The sequence below is a fragment of the Nipponia nippon genome, unplaced genomic scaffold, assembly GCF_047370975.1.
Source record: "Nipponia nippon isolate SJK-2023a ecotype South Korea unplaced genomic scaffold, ASM4737097v1 scaffold_4, whole genome shotgun sequence".
NCBI classification, from domain to species: Eukaryota; Metazoa; Chordata; class Aves; order Pelecaniformes; family Threskiornithidae; genus Nipponia; species Nipponia nippon.
In genome coordinates, this window is record NW_028262358.1 from 125,011,349 (window position 1) to 125,027,782 (window position 16,434).

Here is a 16,434-nt window from a genome sequence, read left to right on the forward strand (position 1 = left end):
AGCTAAGTAAGCTTAAAAGGGAGCAAACCACTGCTTCCAACTTCAAAAAGCCTCAGCAAAACCCATTAAGAGTGTACGAAGAATCTTGAAAGAACACCGGGGAGTGACAGATTGAACCGCGCGAGCTCATTACCTTTTCAAATCCTCTCTCTGCGACGTTCCTGCGCAACGGCAGCCACGGCACGTAGGTGTCTTTACCTCTCGCCTGCGAGAGTACCTGGATAGCGCTTTGCAAACAGAAGGCAAATACGGCGTTAGCGTGTTACGCGCTACGGAAACGGCCTCCTGCGACGGGGGAAGGCGGCAATTTAATGGAACAAAGGAGCAACGCGGTCAAAGTTTAGGATGAGAGGGGAGGAACGACGAATGTGAACGGAGCGCGCCAGTGCTAGAGGTTTTAATGAGGAAATAGCCTGTATCCATCTCAGCTGGATTGTTTCCCTCTTTTCCTTATTTTTCAAAGATATTTTGCCAGATTCAGTCAGTCCGCGGGTGACGCCAGTTCACTTCTGCACCCACACAAGTCAATAACTTCGCTCTTACCTCTCCAGCCGTGAAGAAATTAAATTCCTCCTCTGAACCCTTCGCAACGGGAACGGTTCCAGCTGATGAATCAGGAGCACCGACGCCGCGGCCTGCAGCGTTCACTGAACCCAACGGCCGCACCTCCCGTCCCTCCTCCTTCCCAAGCCTCGAGAACAGGTCGGAAAAATCTGCTTTCCTTATCTCATCCCGAGCCCCTGCTGAGAAGAGGAGACATTTAATCCGAGCAGCTCCCGTGTCCCCCCTTGGAAGGATCTATACCTCCAGCCACCCCGTCTGCGGGTCGGTCGCCTGCAGATAACTGCTCCGGCGCGCCTTCGTTAGTCTTTGTGATTAACAGACCTGTGAATTTATTTCGTTTCAAAAAATGCTCCCCGGCAGCTGTAAGACTACCGGCCACGATGATGTATTTAACAGACACGGGGAAAAAAGGACCTGCTTCTGCGGTCTGGCGAGATGTGCTGGGATTTATGATTAATGGAGGATTCTGTTAATGAATGAGTTGGAGGCGATGCTTAATTTTAGAGAAAAATAGAATAGTATTGACTGACTTGATCCTGACTGGCGACGGTGGCGAGCATTTAATCCTTCCCCGGATAAATTCAGCCCCTAGCTATCTTGCATCTCTGTGAGCGATGTTATTATTTGTCCCATTGAAAAAAAAATTAACTTATCTGAAGCACCCTTAATCCAAAGCAATCAATTGAACTGCCCGCCTCGATGGACAACTCCAGCGTTGAGAGAGGCTAGTCTAACAAACCGCTCCCATGCGCGTGAGGCTCATTGCAGGGGAGAGAATAAAAATGGAGAACGAACTTACACATTTTTCCCCACCAAAGCAGAGCAAAAGCTTCGCCTTCGCTATCTTTTGGCTTGAAATACAAAGCTGAATCAGAGGTCTGTGTTCCTCTCCGTTCTTTTCTCTTTTCTTCGAGAGATTATGACTGTAGATAAAAAAAAGATGGAGCGGTGCATCCTTAGTCACCACTGCCTGCGCTCTGACCTAGGGAAAAATCAACAAGCGTCAAAGCTATCGCTGGCAAATGCCTTCCTCCAGTCGCCAAAGCAGCGGTTGTCCACCAAGAGCCATCACCCAGGAGCGACGGGCAGCGATATTTGGGGTTCAGCGCTTTACGGTGAGAGCGGAGGACAGCAGCATCGCCGTCTCTCCCAGGAGCTGGAAGAAAAACCGTCGACAGAGAGGGCACCACAGAGAGAGCAGCTCCATCGGCAGCCGAACAGCGGTTCAGGAACTCCCTGAACCAACGGTTGTTCGAAATCGCTGCTCAGTAACCGCCTGCGGATTTATCTTCCACAAGGGGGTAGGATTTAAGCCCCCGACACTTCAGCAATCCCGCTGTTGCTGTGTGAACCCTGCGCAGCCCCCAGCACCCCCTCGGTTCTCACAGCACGAGGGGGGAGCGGCCATTCAATAATGAACATACCTAATTTAACAAACTTCCCATCCGCCATTCAATAAAGAACATATACCTAATTTAAACTTCCCATCCTCCATCCCCAACCTGTAGGCCTTTGACAAACTTCTCTGTATTTTTTGTTTTATTTTTCTCAGCTCTGTTATTATGAACGAGCTGCACACAGCTTTTGAAACAGGTGAACACCATGGATTCACGCACTCTTCCATTTTATCCTGTTCCTTTCCCGGCTGCAGACGTTACATTTACCCTTTAGATCACTTTTGAATATTGAGCTTGTTTTCAGAGCGCTACGCGCAGCAGCTCCAGGATTCTCCCCGCCGCCCCTTTTCCCGAGAAGCAGGCACTTAAATTAGAGGTTGTCATTGCATATGTTCATTTACCAATTCACTAGGTATTAGAGTAAAACTTCATAAATTGTGGTACCTAAAAAAAAAAAAAAAGTCACATGTGATTCTAAAGAGACGCTCTTTACCACACTTCTGAATGCATTAGTAAAAAACCACAGCATTTTATTAATTTATAAAACAGTTTCAAGCGATTAAAGCGTACGTACAGACTAGCTAAAAATATCAAGCAGCTGGGAGGATGCTCGCCCAGCGTGGCAAAACAAGGAAGAAAACGAGCAAACTGCCATTCTTTCGCCCCTCAATTTTCTCACGTGTCGCAGGGGGGTGCAAACCTATCTGTATTCCAGAAAATTGGACCCGGTCTCGACTAAAAAGAGCCCTGGCAGACCACCAGCGTGCTCGGAGGAGAGGCGGCAGAAAGCGGACAATAGCGTAGCGGTGGCTACAGGATTAGGAAGAGAAGGATGAAGCCACCGTGCTTCAGAACGGCAGCTCCGCAAAGCAAAAGAGTATTTATAAGCGAAAGCTGCGGAAAGGAAAACTCAGCATACAGTCCCGATTCCCAGAACCCTCAAGATTAGTTAGTTAGAGCTCAAGGCAAGGAGGAGGATTAGGTAAAACTGGGCTGTACTGCAGGCATAGAGCTGCAATCCAAGGCGGACCTGTCTACCAGCAGGCAGAAGCGCTCTCCAGAATAGGGTGACTGGGGCTTTCGGTAAAAAAAAAAAAAAAAAAAAAAAAAAAGAGATCCAGACCAGTTTTCAGCTCGTTCCCAGTCCCCATCCATCTCTGCACAGAGGTATCAAGAGCTGAATGAGCTTCAAAGCAACCGCGTCTATCCTTGCTGCGCGTGCTTCGTACGCACGAGCGCTGTTGGCCTCTAAATTCAAAAGTCAAGTTTAATTTATCGATTTGAATGAATTTGGGTTTTTTTATATGCTCCCACAACAGCTCTTTTCAGGGACCGCTCCCGCTGGGTAACCCATTTGTTCTCTGTTACGGGGACAGGGGTCAATTAATGCTTGTTTGTGCAAGACAAACGTATTTTACAGCCTGGAGGAGCAGGTGAGAAAATGCTGCGCTTCCCCAGGGAAGGCCAGTGGAGCCTCTGGATAAAGTCACAGCAGGAAGAAAGATCCCCTCCGTGAATTACGACACACCGCTTATAATACAGCGTCTTCTATATTGCAGCCACGACCTTCGTAGAGTAGGACAGGGGGAAGAAATATATTATCTAACAGAAAGAGATGGATTTCTGTCCTCTGTGTGGCGCAGAGGGGCTCCCCACGTTATTTTTCTTTTGGCAGTTTATTCCTTTCCTCCAAAAGGAAGCTGTCCCTGAAGGACGCTATTTCACCTCTGCACAACAGAAGAGCATAGGAGGAACCTTTTCCAGGAGCTCCCAGCTCCTTAAGAAAAGCAAAGATCGGCAGTAGTTTACAGATACATTAAAATATTTTTCAAACAGGGTGCAAATTAGACTCCCCATTTACCTGCCAAGATTCCAGTTCAGTCCTTTTCATTTCCCTTGTAAGAACAGCTGGCACAAGCAGCTAACACAGCAGGAAGCATGATTCCTTAAACTACTTTAAGTGTTAGTGACGCATACGTTCTAATCAAGAGTTGGCATCTTTAACATTCTTTGTATTTATTTTAAGAAAGCATTTTAGTTAATCTAAGCAAGAATATTCAAAAGCTACTGTGAAGAAAATACATTTTTGTTTCTGCTCAAACTTTTCAGAATAGACACTGAACACTTTGCCAGCTCATTCAGCAGACATCACTCACGTACGTGGCCAAGCAAGAGGGAGCAAAGAATTACACACACAAAAAAAAGAAAAGCTCCAGTTAAACCTCGTAAAGACAAGTTCTCTGCCACGGACAAGCGACATGGCGTTATCAGTGAGAAGCCAGGGCTGGAAAGGCAGTCAACACGCAATAGGGCAGAGAAGCCCGTCTCCAGGCGGTTTCGGCATGTTTCTTTGCCGTCCGTCGAAAGGGCAGCCACAGGACGGCAAGAAAAGGACGCCCAAGGGTTGCTTTAAAAAGAGCAAGTTCAAAAAAACTCCTCTACGACCGTGCTGAGTGTGGACAGTCAAGGCCAACGCAGTTTTCACCTACACTGCTCGCTGCATAAAAGAACGCAAATATAAAACCACCGAAGGTTTGCATAAAAATAGATTTTTTTTTTTTGTAGTTCTCCTCTTAAAATTACTGTACAAATAAATAAAAGTTATTGTCCATTTAAATATAACCGTTCGGGAAAACTGGAAGCCGGCAATGGTCTTCTGATCGATCCACTTATTCCAAAGGAAGGCAGAGTTGTTCACCATCTCCGAGGTCTCCAGATCACCGCAGGACACGATACCTGCAAAGGAAACGCGTCAAAATTACAAAAATAAAACACTTCTTGGCGAGAGCGCTGGCCCATTCCAAAGGTCCCCTGGCCCACTGTTCTGCCTCGGGGACATCGACAGCGTACACGCGCTTAGGGAAGAGCGCAGGGCAGGTACGCAAGCAGGCTTTCCTCACTAAAAATCCCAGTTCTGAGCAATGTTTAACTTAAGGACTTCCTGAATCACTGGTTATATCCCTATCCTTGTCTTTAAATTCATGAAAGAAAACTCATTTAGATGTTTTTCACACTGTTCTGAGGAGATTTAGTGTTTGGCTGCCCTAGACTGCAGAGTTCATTGCCCTGTGATAACAAAGCATCATGGGAAAAAAAAAAAAAAGTATCTCCCATTTGATTTGAACTTGCTATTGGGGAATTTCTTCAGAAACACCTAGATTTAGCGGTGCGAGAAACCCTTTTCAGCGTCTGCGCTACTCCCGATTTTAGGTTAGGAAAGCCGGCTATGAAATCGGTCTGTTTTCTGGACTGAAGCAAAAGAAAAAAATGGAATTGGTGTTTAAGACAACCCCATTTGAGAAAGGTGAGCTGGTTTTTGTGTCAGCCCACGCTAACGCAGCGGCTGACAGCGTTTTCAACAGCGTGAGACCAGCGCCTCGTGGCGAGGAACGCTGTGCCACCAGTCATTGCTGCATCAGCTCCGATTACATGCCAAAAGCAAGTACAGTAGGTATTCAGCTAGCTTCCTACCGAACAGGAACATCAAATAAATTAAGAGGATTGAGACAGACGGGGTTTTCAGGGTTATGTCCTGGCTGTGCTGGCATTTTTCTTCTGCACCTAGTCTGCAAACCTATTTACCATCGTGGTTTCATAATGAAAAAGGAAAGTCAACAGCAGTAAGCCTGACGCTGTGCTGCTGGAGCCTTTTTTTCCTCTTTATCCTTGCAAATTCCTCTATAGCAGGCTAACCGCTTCAGGGCTGGCCTGCCAACTAGTGGTACTGTTGCTGTTACAGTATGCCAGGCCTCCTGTTTCAGGTGGGAGACCCCAGAACTGCAGATCCTACCAGACTAATCGCGTCGTTTTCGGCAGTAAAACTGATTTTGCTAGATAAACAGAAGCGTTGGTCTCGTCCAGTGGGATTTCAGGAAAGCGTTTTATGTAGTATCGCACAAGAAAGTATTAGACAGACAGGAGAAGACTGGGATGAGTAAAAAGGAATACATAAGGCAGTTAACCTGTCCCAAGGGAAAACTGAAATGGATTATTTGGAAAGGAAGAGGCTAGTGTAGAGTTTTATCAAGATTGGCACTGGCAACGGACCTGTTTAATTAATGCGTTCACTAACGGCCTTGGCACAATTAGAAGTGTGCCGATGACACAAAGCTGGAGGCATTATGGTTATAAAAAAGGATGAGGAAATATTCAGGGTCATTCACCGTTTCTTCTCACTGACAGGGACGAAACTTGGTAATAGAAAACATAAGGCCATGCATCTGTGAACAAAAGTAACTGCTGTAACCCAGAACGTTATTGATTTGAAGCAAGTCAAGTCAAAAAAGGCTTCAGGACACAAAGTAATTATGAGAGGATTAAGTGATATGGATATGAAAGGAGAGAGATGCGATCCTGGAATACATCAGGAGGAATATTTCCAGGCTAGATCGTAAATGCCAGTGCTTTACAAGGACCTGAAGAGACTCGACTAGAGTAAGCGCAGAAATTACTTGTGTACGGAGGAGATGAAGGAGCCAAGCTCGATGGAACCAACCAACCAACCTCCGACAGGAAGAAATGCTGCTAAGGTTACAACTGTCCTCTATAAAATAGTTCTGAATGGGCAAACACCCGGGAAGGAGAAGAACATTTTAAGCTAAAGGGCAAGTCTGTCACAAGATCGAGAGTAGTAAACTGATCAGAAACGCATTGGTGTTGCAAAGGACAAGTGTCCTTAGCTATAAGGACAGCCAGATGCTCAGTCTCAGTGACAGATGCAAAAACCTTTATTTCTATGATGCATTTATCAAATAAATTCTAGGCTACGAAGCCCACGATAGCAGAAAATCCTGGAAGCTCCCTTCTGTATTTTCATTGCTCTGCTGAAAGACACGGGATCTGACAGACCGTCTTGAATTTTATGTTGGACGTTCAAATTTCCATCGCGGCAGGTACTACAGAGGCCATCCAGAACTCACAAGGATTACGATCAATTCCCTGCCCCCCCCCCCCCAGTGTGGGCACATGAAAACACCAGTCTCACTGCAGGACTCAGCAAGACCACCAGACTTCCAGTCCAGCCTTTTCCAAGACATTCTTCAAGGCCTTTACATGTTAAACAGTTCAGGACAGGAAGCTCCTCTATCGCCTGGCGCACCCAGCTCTGATACGCTCTGAGCACTAACACTGCTTTAATTAATAAAAAAAAAATCATCTGTCTTTAATCTGACAGTTCCTATCATACCTGAATACCATATTTAAGATGCCATATTTAAGATGCACCCCTACAAATACGCAGTAACTTTGCCCACTTTAGGTTTTATTTAGTTAGCAAATATATTGTAAAAGCAACAAACGCAAGCACGGGTAAATGCTGGAGTGATGGCAGAGATCTGCCCTCATTTGTGGAAACAGATGAGGTTTAGGGTAAAGGACAGGCTGGCCCTAATACAGGCAGCACAGCCAATTCCCTGAACAAACACCATTAAGGAAGCGAAACTTTCTCTGTTAGGTGTACTTCAACCAAATTCCTTTTCCCAAACGTTTATCAAAACCTTTTCTTCTTCTTCTAGCGTGACTGTATCTTTCTATCGCTGAATTTTCAGAACTGCCACAGGTCACGTTTGACTTAGAGGGCTTTGGCCTGGAGGTCAATCACAAAAAACCCCCCGTAAGCTCAGCCTAAATAGGGAGTAGCCTGGCAGAGACACTAACCTGAACGTCCTTCGTCTCTACGAGACAGAGCGTTGACGCTTTTTGCCGTAGGAGATTTGCCTGATTCGGACTTCTAGTTGGAAGGCATCCAATCTTTCCTTTGGGTTAAAAGCCAGCATATCGTGCAGGAGCTTGCAGAGATCATCTGGCATGGACTTCTTGTTCTTCAGGGGAATTTGTAATTTCATGTTGGGATTCTCCAGCAACGCTTCTCCGAGGGGAATAAGCTCCTTGCCTTGGCAGATGTAAGTTCCTGAACACAGATTAGAAGGAATCGGGTTATACAGGTAGAGGGAAGTCTACACAAAACGCTGTCGTGCGCAGTACGGACAGACAACCTGGAAACTAAAACATCTGAAAGATTACCAGAAAGATCTCTTATTAAGAGGCGACCGCCAAGTCAAATATTGGGAGAGGTTGTTATCAGAAGAGGTTTTTACTTTCACACAGTAATCAAGATGTTGCACAAGGCTGTTCCACCGTGAGTGGAACAGAGGGAGCAAGTTTAAGCACGGCATGCTCGTCAAGCAATTATACGGACCGTCTGCAGAGAAAACGGGCTGCTGGAATGAACTTCCTCCATTTTCCTCCGTTTCCCCCTACTAGCAGACTGGGAACCTCTAGAAGAGGGAGACAGACTGGGCTTGGCTGAGGGGACTTGAAAGAGTTAAACGCACAACTTATTTGCTCAGTTAGTCAAACAATTTTCAATTAAAATGACAGCATATGCCATTTACTGTTAGCCAACTTCTCCTCGGCAAGATTAAGGAAGGGAAATGTAAATTTGCTCCTGGTAATCTAAATAATTTCACCGGTTGTTGAAAATGATTAACCAGCTTCCAAAACAGACAGTAAAAACAGCTTTGCTCACTCAAACCGTTCTGCCCCTGCACCAAGCACAGAATAAATGTTTCAAAGGCAGTGACCTGTCTGTGTATAGAAAAGGTTGGCCTTGCAAACTCCTTATCTCAAGTTGGCGGGTAGCTATTTGAATGAAATCTGTTCATGCTTTGGTCTCAGCTGCAGCCATTTGCTTGTTTCTGTAGGCAGGAACTAAAACATTTGTCAACGTTTGGCATTTTAAAAAGAAATAAATAATAGAATTAGAACTGAGCCTACTTGAAGATGAAAAAAAAAATTAAAGGGGTAGCACAATAGCTTCTCAAAGTTCCTCCGCGGAAATTCCTTTTAAGAATTTAAACATTTAAAAGAAAGACAGACAGGTATACTATGATCTCAGCGCCTGGGTAGACGCGTTCGGTTATTATGCTAATGTGCATGACTGGCATTCTCTCCTCTCGAGATGGATTTTCCAACGCAATACACTTTTCTGAAATCATTTAGTACAAAGTATTTCAAGCATGCCTATATGTGGGGGATTTGGAGGAAGGAGGCGGGGAGGGAGGGAGAGAGCAGGCCATCGGAGGAGTCATCCCTGTGAGATCTTGCATCTCTAAACCGCGAGGAAGCTCAGCCAGATGGCAGCGAAGCTTATCTAAACATCCTTTCCCAGTTTATTATTTGGCTCCTTGGAACATCCTTTCAGCGCTCTGAGTGATCCCGTCCCTTGGTTATGCCAAGTCAAGCATACAAGCAAACCCATAAGCCCAATTCCAGAAAGATTTTGGTTTTAAGAGCATTAAAAGCATTTCTGAGCAAATGGAAGCACACAGATACTAACTCCTCCATGAAGAGCATTGCTGTAAGACACACGCGCCACCAACGGCTACGAGTTTTTTCTCTTACAATTCTTTAGTGACAATAAGGGCCAAATCCATTTTTGAAGAGCGTTCCTTAGGGTAAGGAAGGCCTGACAGCGGAGAAGCCAGAAGTGATCTTTCCCTTAACCTTTCAATCCCACAGAGTATTTCTGGCAGAAGGAATGATCTTCCAAACAAAATGATTTGTAAATATAAAAAGCATTCCCTCTGCCTTAGTGATATCTCTTCAAGACCTGGAAACCCTGCATGAGAAGCAACCAAATTAGGAGCAACGCATGCTGAAGAAAAAGAACTTTCTTTGCAATTCTCTTAAAAACAAAACCCCAAAACACCCAAAAACCCCCAACTTTGGGTTTCTTTGGGTTGCAAAGTCCTGGAAAAAGCCCCATCCAAAGCATATATGCCACAGCGTTTGTAACTATGCCTGGGAAAAACACCTCTCAGAAGATCCCCACAGATCCAGAACGTCCACTGACAACAGGACAGCACTGATCCCATCCTCACCGAGCAATTCCTTCTCAGTATCCCCGTCTCGGAAGGTGATCCTCTCGACCATAGCCCAGAAAATTATCCCAAGGGCAAATATGTCAGCCTTGGCAGTGTAGTGACCTTCCCATACTTCTGGAGCCATGTAGAAGTTTGACCCACAGGCAGAGGAGAAGCGATGCTGGTTCACATTCCCTTTCCCCTGACACACCTTGCTGAGGCCAAAATCTGCTACCTGCAATGCATAAGAAAAGCAAAATAATTTATTCACAAATATCAAGTTTACATGCGTGTTTACAAACATCAGCACAGCGAATTCCGCTCCGAAATCCACCACAGCATGGCACTGACACTTGTGAAACAAAGAGCCGATGATTCCTGTTAGCTGTCCATTCGCCAACTCCTTTCCTGTTGTTTGTTCCCCTTCCTAAGGTGGGCAAACCTGGTATCTGTTCGTTATCTTTTGTGAAGTTCATTCTGATTACATCTAATCGGGCACGAACATACCTTGAACGACATCTACGGTAGGAGAGGCTCTTACTGTTCCCCAGTGAGCGCACCGAATCTCTTGCATTACCGTTATTATCCATGGTGATTAAGATGACATTGATTTAAATATCCCTTGACTGCTCTACAGGTCCAAGTACAAACACCATTATTGATCTGAACGGTCAAGACGTGAATTATCTCCCAGGCACCGACCTGTTATTTTACGTCTAACTATAGGAACCATCAGGATTGAAAGTTTAGGAGCAAGATGGCTCCCAGCTTTTCCAGCTCTCTGAAAAGCAGCTGTACAGGCTTTCAGTCTGGTGCTACAAGGCAGCTAGCCAGCCTTCATCTCAAGCAGGGCATCAACCCGCACGAAGACGTTCCCCGCCTCCCCTGAACGTCAATATGTGCTTGAGGCAGCAATATTGGAGCGCTGGCTGTTGTAACAGGCCAGTATGTTCTTAAGGTTTAAGGGCACAGAAAATATTGCTTCATTTTTGACTGATCACAATCTCCCCGATTATCTAGCGTGCAGAAGTGAGGCAGCCCTGAACAGCTCCTCTCAACAGGATAAGCAGTGGATGAAGGACGTTACAGAAACAACACCATCGTGATCTCTACTTCCTTCCAAGACGCCTAAAAAAAAAGCCCACAACTGATAACAGATGTTCTGAGTACATTTATTACAAGCTGCGAGTATCACAAGACTTACCAAAAGACCATTCCAAAGCATGTGATGCGTAAGCACGTAGATCACGTGCTGCTTAGAGCAAAGTTTTATTCCCTTACCTTCACTATGGGACTTCCACGTCTATGAGAAATCAAAATATTGTCAGATTTCAGGTCTCTGTGCACGATCTGGTTTCTGTGCAGGAAAGCCACAGCGCTGCTGAGCTGCCGCATGAAGCTGTTATTCAGCTGAGCATCGGGGCTGCGAGACAGCAGGTACTCATTCATGTTGCCACCATCGCAAAACTCCATCACAAACCACAGAAAGCAGGCCGATTTGGGATCCATGCACCTCCGCCCTTTCAGGCAGGTCTCAATGAGCAGCAAATGGCTGTCTGATTTCCTGTAACGATGACTAATTGGCTGAAAGACTTGGCCGTTCTGCAGGATACACTCCTCCAACTGGATCACGTTTTCATGTTGCCTCTGGATGCTCTGCAGGGCCCAGAACTCTTGCAGAGCCAGTTCTACATTTTCAGGCACGTTGCAGTGCATCCTTTTAACAGCTACTTTGCTTCTAGTTTGATTAACAATGGCCTCGTAAACCACCCCATAGCTCCCTCGGCCCACCTCTCGAACGATGCTGTACTTGGCTTCCGTAGCCATCCCTCACTTCGGCCCACTGAACAGCAAATCAGAGGAAAATACTTGAACTCATGGCAATCAGTCGTCACCTGCAGCAAAACCCTGGAAGAGAAGGGGATAAAAAGCTTAAAACTCTCCCAAACAAAGCAGCTTACCAACGATCAACTGCAAATACTTCCAACCGGTGTCAATTTTAGCAGTATATGCATCAGTATATGATGCAGCTGCATGAGGACCGGCAGCTAAAACGGGGTTTTAAGAGAAAACCTATATCCATGGTAACTTTGAGACATTATCAAGTGCAATCCTGACTGCACAGTGGGATACAGCCACCTGGGAAGTGACATTGATTTATCCACAGCGGACAAAGTTTAGTGAGAAAGAAAAAGAACGATGTAGACACGTTTCCTAAGCAGGGCAGGAAAGGAAGACGAGACCTCCTGGGTAACAGCTGAACTTACTGTTACCAGAATTGACTTTTAAAGAAATAAAGTTAGCCAGAAGTGCCAGTTCGGCACTAGATCTTTCATCCTCACTTCACCCCCTCCTAACTGTACTTATCCATCAACGGCTACATCATGTCCCTGCGCTTCCACCACCAATTTTCTACCAGTCCGTGCCCTGATACTCCCCCCCTTTCTCCAGCTCGGCCTCTTCCAACCCCTTCACAAGCCTTACACTGCACTTCCCCTCCGCCTCAAGCTCCCTGTCCCACTCCCAGGCCACCTGCCCCAGCTTGTTCTTCACTGCACTCTCTAGCACAGGCTCCCCCTGCGATTCTCATGGTTCCTCATTCAGTTCCCCCCCAGCTCTATCCCCTAACAACCCCGCTCCCATTTCAGCCCCTCATCTCACTCCTCCCTGCTCCAGTGTTCTTCAACACCAGTCCATTTTGCTCTGTAATCAACACATCAATTCTTCTTTCCCAACTCAATTTGTCTCTGCTTTCATGCCCCACATGTTCCTTTCCCCGTCCCCTTATTCCTTCCCCTTTCAAACCTCTCCCTTACTCCCTACCCCACCTCCTGCCACCTTCAAAGTCCCCACTTCCCCCCAAATTCTTCTCCCTCCCCAAACCCTCAGTCCAGCTCCCCCAACCTAAGCCCCCTCTTCCCAGCCCACCCCAGCTTCCTTCTCCATCCCTCCCTCCTCCAGCTCCATTCCCCCACTGTGCTCCTTTCCCAAACCTTTCACCTTCCCACCCAGCCCTCCCAACCCTCTCCCACCCTATTCCCCACTCTCCAGCCCTCAGCCCCCACTCCTCTCCAAAGCAGCCCCCACCAAAGCCCAAACCCCGACCACTGTAGCCCAGCCCCGCCCCATGGAATGACCACACCCCCTCCCCGCGCCCAGCCCCGCCCCCTCCCCATCTCCACCCCCCATCCCCTTTCCCCATCCTCCTCCCCCATCCTCCCCATCCCCTTCCCCCATCCCCTCCAGCCGCTTCCCCCATCCCCCCAGCCCCTTCCCTCAGCCCCTCCCCCAGTCCCCCAGCCCCTTCCCTCATCCCCCCCCCCCAGCCCCTTCCCCACCTCCGCCATCTCCTCAGGTCCAGCCCTTCCCCAATGCTCTCCTAAGACCCCTTCCCCACCTCAGGCCCCTTCCCCACCTCCACCTCAGGCCCACCTCTTTCCACCATCTCAACTAAGACCCCCTCGGCCACCTCAGGCCCCTTCCCCACCCCCAGCTCCTTCCCCACCTCAGCTCCCTTCCCCACCCCCAGCCCCTGCCCGCTTCCACCATCTCCTCAGGCCCAGCTCCTCCCCGTTTCTTGCCTCAGACCCCTTCCCCACCCCTCCAGCCCCAAGTCCTCCCCCCCCGCCCCTTCTTCCCCACCCCCACCACCCCTTCAGGCCCAGTTCTTCCCAGTACCTGGCCCAAGACCCCCGCTCCGCCTCGGGGCCCCTGCTCCCTTCCCCGCCAGCCCCTCAGGCCCGGCTCCTTCCCGCTTCCACTCGCCTCAGCCCCTTCCCCAGCCGTTCCCACAGCCCAGCGCCCCCCGCTTCTCCTCACCACCGCCGCCGCCCGCTCGCGCTCGGCCCCACCGCCGCAACCGCAATTCCCGCCACCGCCGCGCAGCCCCGCCCCCTGGCCGCAGCCGACCAACCAGAAGGCAGGAGGCGCGGGCGAACCAATCACAAGTCAGCAATGGGGAGGAGTGAAGCCGCCGCCGGGCCAATCGGCGAACGCTTCGCCTTCCTCGGTTCAAACAGCCCCGGCAGGGAAGTTCTGCGCCTGCGCGGTGGTGGCGGAGAGAGGGGAAACTACAAGTCCCAGCAGCCTCTGCGGCGCAAGACAGGTGCCCGCTTAGGACAAACCTCCGCAAAACTCCGCGTGTGGGCCGGCGTGGCGAGGGGATCTGGGCGCCACAGCGGGGGCTGCGTCCTCCCCATCCGTCCGTCTGTCCGTCCCCTTGTCCTGGCCGTGCAGTTGTGCAACGCAAAGAAATGCAGCCGCTTCCCTGCCTTCGCTTCCTACCTCTGATTTGGCCCGGATGGTTAAAAAAAAAAATAGAATAACTACCATTTTTTGGAAACTTTTGGTCGGTACCCAGAGGGTCCAGAGCCCAAATCAGGGTCCTGGTGCAGCCCCCCAAGACACGGTGCCATCAAACGCCTCGAAAAGAGCGGGAGAGGGATGTGCCCACATCCCAGAGCATCATTTGAGGGATCGAGCATCATTTGGGGATCGAGCATCGTTTGGGGGATCTAGCATCGTTTGGGGGATCGAGCATCATTTGCGGGTCACCCCGAACTGCGGGTCACCCCCTCGGCCTCAGCCCTGGCTCGGGGTCCGGACCGTGCCTCGGAGGAGGAGGAGGACGGGGTTTCACCATGGGCAGGCTCATTTCCAGCTCATTTCTCTTAGTTTGCAGCGGTTTCAGGCAGTGGAAACGTGCCTGTTCAATCGGGTTTCTTATTTCCCTCTGTGTTGCGGCCGGGAGAGAAAATCAGGTGTGCATGGGGGTTTCCCCACCGCGCCCACAAAAATGAATAAACAAACCAGTTTTTAATGTCCCGATTTCACTGAAAAATGGAGCCATTTGCTGATATTTTAATTTTACAGAGAGTGACTGGATTTGGTTGCTGTGAATTTCTTGGCAGGGGGGTTTCAGACCATCCCACATTTTGTTCCCACTCCCGTTAAACTCTGCCTGGCCACGTTTCCAAACTAAAATACAATTTCACGAGGTGTCTGGAGATATCTGTGTCCTAAATAAGCCCTTAGCACTGATGGGCCCAGGAAGAAGGACCAGCAAAAGGCAGCTGGGACCATCTCCATCCCAGCAATGAGGGCTACTGTGGTCCCCTGGTGAGAAACCACGCAAGATGTCCACCCTGGTTGCACTTGCATTAGGAATTGCAACCGAATAAAACCCCACAGTGGTCCCACACGTCACCCTGGGACGTCCCAGAGATGGGACCCAGGGCTGCAGCTGGGTGCCGGCCCCGAGGACCAGAGCATCCCGGTCCTCCGGCGTTAATCAGCAAGGCTGGGGAGGTTTCCCCCGTGGCCAACTTCTGCGTGGCCATCACACCCCCTCGAGATGGGTTTTAATAACATCCAGCACTCCCGGTATGAAATAAAACCACAGCATCGGTCTGAAATATTTCCTTGCATCTTAAAAAGAAGGAGCCAGACCCAGGGATGCGGCATCACCCCCCAGGGGCACATCAGCCCCAAATCCTGGCTCCACACGGAGGTGCTCCAGAGAGGATGAGCCCGGTGGGATGTCGGGTACCACCCCATCGCCTTCCCAGCCATGCCCGGCTGCCAGGGAGGGTTTTAATTGCCTTCGCTGGATTTTTATTCTGTTATTATCACGGCAGCATCCTTCAGCTGCCGCGATGTCCCGCAGCGAGGAGCCCGTGGCTCATCCCTCCTCCTCGCCCCTTCCAGCCACCCATCTGCTTGCTGCATTTCGGTATTTTATCCTGGAAAAAAGTAATTTTCTTATTAACTTTTCTGCCCGGGCAGGCTTTTGCAGACCTGTAGCATGTCTGCCCCGAGCTGCCTCTTTTCCCATCTCTTGTGGGGGAAGCACCCCATCCTTCCCACCCCTTGCCCAGCATCGTCCAGAAACCCGCTCCTGCTATTAGGGATAATTGTTATTTTTATATTGGGGTTAAAAAAATAATAAAGCATCAAGAGGACTGGTGGTGTGGGCAGTCTGTCCTTCCTCACCTACGCGGCATCCAGCACCGGCTCCCCTTCGCTCCTGCAAACGCATCGTCCCATGCGTCGGGGTGTTGGGGGGGGAATATTTTAATGGAGCAATCTAAATAAATAAAGATAAAATAAATCAAAGCCCTGAATGTTAAACAGCGGGCCCGCTGGGACAGTTTGGACTCTATTAAAAAGCGCTGCACATTCCTCCGGTGACTCAGAGGTTTTATGCGCTAAAGACGACAGTGATGTAGCAGTTTTTCTTTCACAAAGCACCAAATGCTGGGGTTTGGGGGTTATGTTTTGGTGCATCGCGGTTTAGCGGGTACCAGCCCAGGCTCCTTGCTGGGAGGATGCTGGGACCCACACTGGGAACGATGGGGCAAGCGGAGGGTGCGAGGCTGGTCGGCTGGGCAGCACTGATGAGCGGCAGGAGAGATTTAGTTGCTGCTGAGCAAAGAGATCCCTTATAGTTATTTTTTTTTTATTGATTGCTGAACCTGTTTCATTAAACTTCAAGATCTTTTTCCCCGGCGTGAGCCCGGCCGGCGGCAGCGCGAGCGTTTGGGGCTGCGGAAGGATGGATGCGTGCGGGTGCTTTGGGCTCAGAGCCCTCCTCCGCTCGCTCTCGGATGGGA

At 49.0% G+C, this 16,434-nt stretch overlaps 1 protein-coding gene across 3 annotated transcripts; it reads right to left on the minus strand.

The window, feature by feature from the left end:
• Positions 1-2,637: 2,637 nt before the first annotated feature.
• On the minus strand, positions 2,638-13,777 carry LOC104014706 (serine/threonine-protein kinase PDIK1L). 3 transcript variants are annotated; one of them, XM_087775669.1, is made up of 5 exons: positions 13,737-13,777; positions 11,105-11,731; positions 9,842-10,058; positions 7,617-7,869; positions 2,638-4,697 (listed from the first exon to the last, which is right to left on the minus strand). In XM_087775669.1, exons 2-4 carry the CDS (start codon positions 11,648-11,650, stop codon positions 7,634-7,636), a joined length of 999 nt encoding a protein of 332 aa, XP_087631795.1. In that variant the 5' UTR covers positions 11,651-11,731; positions 13,737-13,777; the 3' UTR covers positions 2,638-4,697; positions 7,617-7,633. The 3 variants fall into 3 exon arrangements, with proteins under 3 accessions (XP_087631795.1, XP_087631794.1, XP_087631796.1); XM_087775668.1 differs by having other exon boundaries at positions 13,643-13,746; XM_087775670.1 differs by lacking the exon at positions 13,737-13,777 and adding an exon at positions 11,785-12,061 and having other exon boundaries at positions 11,105-11,666.
• Between the last annotated feature and the right edge of the window lie 2,657 nt (positions 13,778-16,434).